The following is a 4,307-nucleotide window of genomic DNA, read 5'->3' on the forward strand; positions in this document are numbered from 1 at the left end:
TGCTTGCATTCAAATGGATGTAAATGACCCACTAGGCTTTACGCGTGCCCGATGTTTAAGAGCTAAGGCCCGTTTGGAAATAGCCTGTAACATCCTGCCACAGTTTTACACACATTTTATTATTACCAGAGCGGTTTGCTTCGGACCTCTTATAGTTGTGAAGACAGACTTAGGTCTGAATCCAGCGGTCTCCTTCCGTTAGGGTAGGGTAGCCTACTTTCTAGAATAGCTGGACTCCAGCGATGAAGTCTGTACTTTTCCACTTCCACTGAGTTCCCCCCCTGAACTCCGCTGGCTTTGTGTATCTGCGAGCATGCGTCACTCCAACCGGTTCATTCAGAGGGAGCCAGACAGGGTGATCTGGTGATCTGGTGACAGACAGGGTGATCTGGTGACAGACAGGGTGATCTGGTGACAGACAGGGTGATCTGGTGATCTGGTGACAGACAGGGTGATCTGGTGACGCCACAATCCTTTCTACCAACATAGGAAATTAAAACCGGCTAAAAAGATCACTTAACAGTAGCGCCGAGCTTTCAAAACCCATCGTTTGTTAGAATAGGAGTTTCTGCTTTGGTGAGTGGATTTGAAATGTTTATTTGACACTTTTAAATATGAGCGCCAAGCGCCGCCAACTTGGCGACTATTTCAAAGTCAGAATGTCCTGTGTTGGTAGAAAGGACTGTGGTAGCACATTCTACGTCATCAGCGCACTCACAGTTCCTGAGAAGGGCTAGGTGATCTAGGCTTCACACACACACACACACACACACACACACACACACACACACACACACACACACACACACACACACACACACACATGACATTCTCTTTGGTGCACAGTCAGCGCTCCGGGGTTCTTGTGGTTAGTATATCTGGACTTCTGACACCCAACCTGTTGAGTTGACGAGGCTAGGTAAGTAAGTTTGTTAACGTATAGCTTACTGCCGACCGGGCTTTCTGTATTAGTCTATCGCCAATGACATGGATTGAATAACGTGGTAACGCATCTGTTGGTGTCACATCTGGACATATCCTTGGTTATCCTTGGTTGGCCTAAGTAGGCGATAGGGCCTAGGGTTAAGTTTGGGGCTAGGGACCATTTCGGTTTGACTTGTTAAACACCTGATTTTGGGTTAAGGGGCATATTCAGCAATGCTGTTTGCAAAGTTGCACAAGGGTACAGTCAGTTCAAGTTGCTCTGACGCATGCTGACCTGGGGGCGCGGCGGCGGTGGGCGCGGAGCGCAGCGGCTCCTGATTGGTTGAGACGCAGGCCTGTCAGTACAGCGCGGAATGAGTGTTTGCACGCCCACGCGTCATGACGCGCCCCGGAGAGAGAGAGACATCTGGTCTCCTCCTCCCTCTCCCTCCCTCTCCCTCCCTCCCTCTCCCTCCGCATATAAAGAGAGACCAAAAACGCAGCTGACTTTAGTTTACCTTTGAACAACAGCTGGAGGTGATAGTAAGAATAATACCCACGGAATAACTTAACTATGACCATCCAAACGGAGACCCGTGTTCCTCTTACCTACTCCAAAACGAGAGCGCTACTCGCTCATCTCACCGGTACGATAAACACGTCTACAACCCGTCCCAGTTCTGCAGGAAAAAGGGATTCCTACAGTTGGCCTGACAATGTGTGCTTCTTTTTCTTGTCTATCGCAGCTTTTATGAAACAGAGAAGAATGGGGCTGAACGACTTCATTCAGAGACTCGCCACGAACTCCTACGCGTGCAAGCAGTGAGTAGCCTAGCCTAGGGCTCGGGTCATCCCTTACTCAATACTTTAGGATGGAAACACCAAACCACACGCTGTTGTTTTTGCTCTGTTATTTTGATGCAGCCCTCGTGTGTTGCTATTTAACAATGTGATACACATGCAAAATATACATATTTATGGATTTATTCTTAAAGGCTGATACACATGCAAAATATACATATTTATGCATGTATTCTTAAAGGCTAGAATGCATTATTTGTTTTGTTTACATGTGTTCCTGCCCGTTCTCCCCTCCAGCCCCGAGGTCCAGTCCATCCTCAACCTCACCCCTCCTCAGGACGCAGAGCTGATGAACACCAACCCCTCTCCTCCTGTAAGAGTGTGTGTTTGTCTGAGTGTGTGTTTGTCTGAGTGTGTGTTTGTCTGAGTGTGTGTTTTTCTGAGTGTGTGTTTTTCTGAGCGTGTGTTTCTGTGTAGGCTGTTCTAGTATGTACACAGTGCAGTGTGTGTGTGTGCGTGTGTGTGTGTGTGTGCGCGCGCGCGCGTGTGTGGTGCATTACTCCTCTCACTGTCTGTTTACGTCTGCATGGCGTGCGTGCGTGCATGTGTGTGTGTGTGTGCGTGTGTGTGTGTGTGTGCGTGTGTGTGGTGCATTACTCCTCTCACTGTCTGTTTACGTCTGCATGGCGTGCGTGCGTGCATGTGTGTGTGTGTGTGCGTGTGTGTGTGTGTGTGTGCGTGTGTGTGGTGCATTACTCCTCTCACTGTCTGTTTACGTCTGCATGGCGTGCGTGCGTGCGTGCGTGCATGTGTGTGTGCGTGTGTGTGTGTGTGTGCGTGTGTGTGGTGCATTACTCTTCTCACTGTCTGTTTACGTCTGCATGGCGTGCGTGCTGCGTGTGTGTGTGCGTGTGTGTGTGTGTGTGTGTGTGTGTGTGTGTGTGTGTGTGTGTGTGTGTGTGTGGTGCATTACTCCTCTCACTGTCTGTTTACGTCTGCATGGCGTGCGTGTGTGCGTGTGTGTGGTGCATTACTCCTCTCACTGTCTGTTTACGTCTGCATGGCGTCTATATTGTTCTGCCGGCGCGCTGTCGTGTCTCAGCTTGCAGGGAAACGTTCCGTGTTCAGGTTCCTTTGTGGACACTGGAGCACAACTGAGAGCCAACAGACCTTCTTGAGCCTCTCTGCCTTCAGGCTCTCTGACCGTCTCTCTCTGTCTCCGCCCCCCAGCCCAGCCCCTCCCAGCAGATCAACCTGGGCCCCCTCCTCCAACCCCACGGCCAAACCCAGCGACTTCCACTTCCTCAAGGTCCTGGGCAAGGGCAGCTTCGGCAAGGTCCTCCTGGCGCGCCACCGCGCCGACGACCAGTTCTACGCCGTCAAAGTCCTGCAGAAGAAGGCCATACTGAAGAAGAAGGAGGTACGTGGACATCGACGCGCGCACGCACACACACGCACACGCACGCACGCACGCACGCTCGCACACACACACACACACACACGTTCCACATCCAAAAGAGGCCCCGGACGCTCTCTGACCGGCGTTCCACAGCCGCACGACCCCCTAACCCTCGGCCTTTGACCCCTGACCCCCCCCCCCACAGGAGAAACACATCATGTCAGAGAGGAACGTCCTGCTGAAGAACGTCAAGCACCCGTTCCTGGTCGGTCTGCATTACTCCTTCCAGACGGCCGACAAACTCTACTTCATACTGGACTACATCAACGGAGGAGAGGTGAGGAACGGACAGAACACAGGGAGGGAGGGAGGGAGGGATCAGGGGGAGGAAGAGAGAAGCAGATCTAAGACAGATGGGGGAAGTGTGCAAGAGAGAGAGAGAGAGGGAGAGAAAGAGAGGGAGGGGGGAGAGAGAGAGAGCGGGGAGAGAGGAGGATGGGGTGGAAGAGAAAGTTGGGGATGAGGGGAAGCAGAAAGAGTGATGGGATGTAGGGAGGGAAAGAGAGAACCCAATGAAAGAAAGAAAGGGAGGGAGAGAGCCAGCTGGCGCCAGGGCGAGAGAGAGAAGGATGGGAGAGAGGGAGAGAGCAGACAGACAGAGTCGTACCCGGAGAGGGAGAGAGAAGGGATATCCTGTCATGCGAAGCTGCAGAATAGAAACTATCCCTCCTTTATTCTGTCCTTTCAAGGAAACACCTCTCAGGATGTCGTTGGGGGGGGTGGTGGGGGGGGTTGGGGGGGTTGGGGGGGGGGGGGGGGGGGGGGGGGGGGAGAACCAGAATTAGCAGCGCTATGTAGACGGTGTCTGTGTTAATGGAGCTTAGTTCCTGTGATTGTTGGAAGAGCAAAGACAGTGCTGATTAAATATGATGCTCTCCAGGAAACAGACCACATTTCTGTGCCCCTCCCCCCTCTGGTCTGGTCTCTGTAGCCTGACCTCCCCCCCCCCCCCTCCCCCTCTGGTCTGGTCTCTATAGCCCTGACCTCCCTGGGCTTGTTTGCTGTAGCAAAAGTAGAAAATATTGTAACTTTTCAGCGAGAATTACCCAGGTAGATCTCTGTCACCACACACTGCAGTATGCTGCTGTAATGTCACATGATATCTAACCCTCCTACTCTTCTC

General features: G+C 52.1%; 1 protein-coding gene across 1 annotated transcript in view; it reads left to right on the top strand.

Moving 5' to 3' along the window:
* The first annotated feature begins 1,449 nt into the window (after nucleotides 1-1,449).
* sgk1 (serum/glucocorticoid regulated kinase 1) overlaps nucleotides 1,450-4,307 on the top strand; it is a 4,975-nt gene continuing 2,117 nt past the window's right edge. Inside the window, 6 exon segments of the mRNA XM_084453531.1 lie at nucleotides 1,450-1,571; nucleotides 1,671-1,746; nucleotides 2,023-2,098; nucleotides 2,956-2,985; nucleotides 2,987-3,145; nucleotides 3,330-3,461. Coding sequence (XP_084309657.1) covers nucleotides 1,499-1,571; nucleotides 1,671-1,746; nucleotides 2,023-2,098; nucleotides 2,956-2,985; nucleotides 2,987-3,145; nucleotides 3,330-3,461 — 546 coding nt within the window. The 5' untranslated portion in view covers nucleotides 1,450-1,498.

The sequence above is a fragment of the Borostomias antarcticus genome, assembly GCF_949987555.1.
Source record: "Borostomias antarcticus genome assembly, chromosome: 19".
NCBI classification, from domain to species: domain Eukaryota; kingdom Metazoa; phylum Chordata; class Actinopteri; order Stomiiformes; family Stomiidae; genus Borostomias; species Borostomias antarcticus.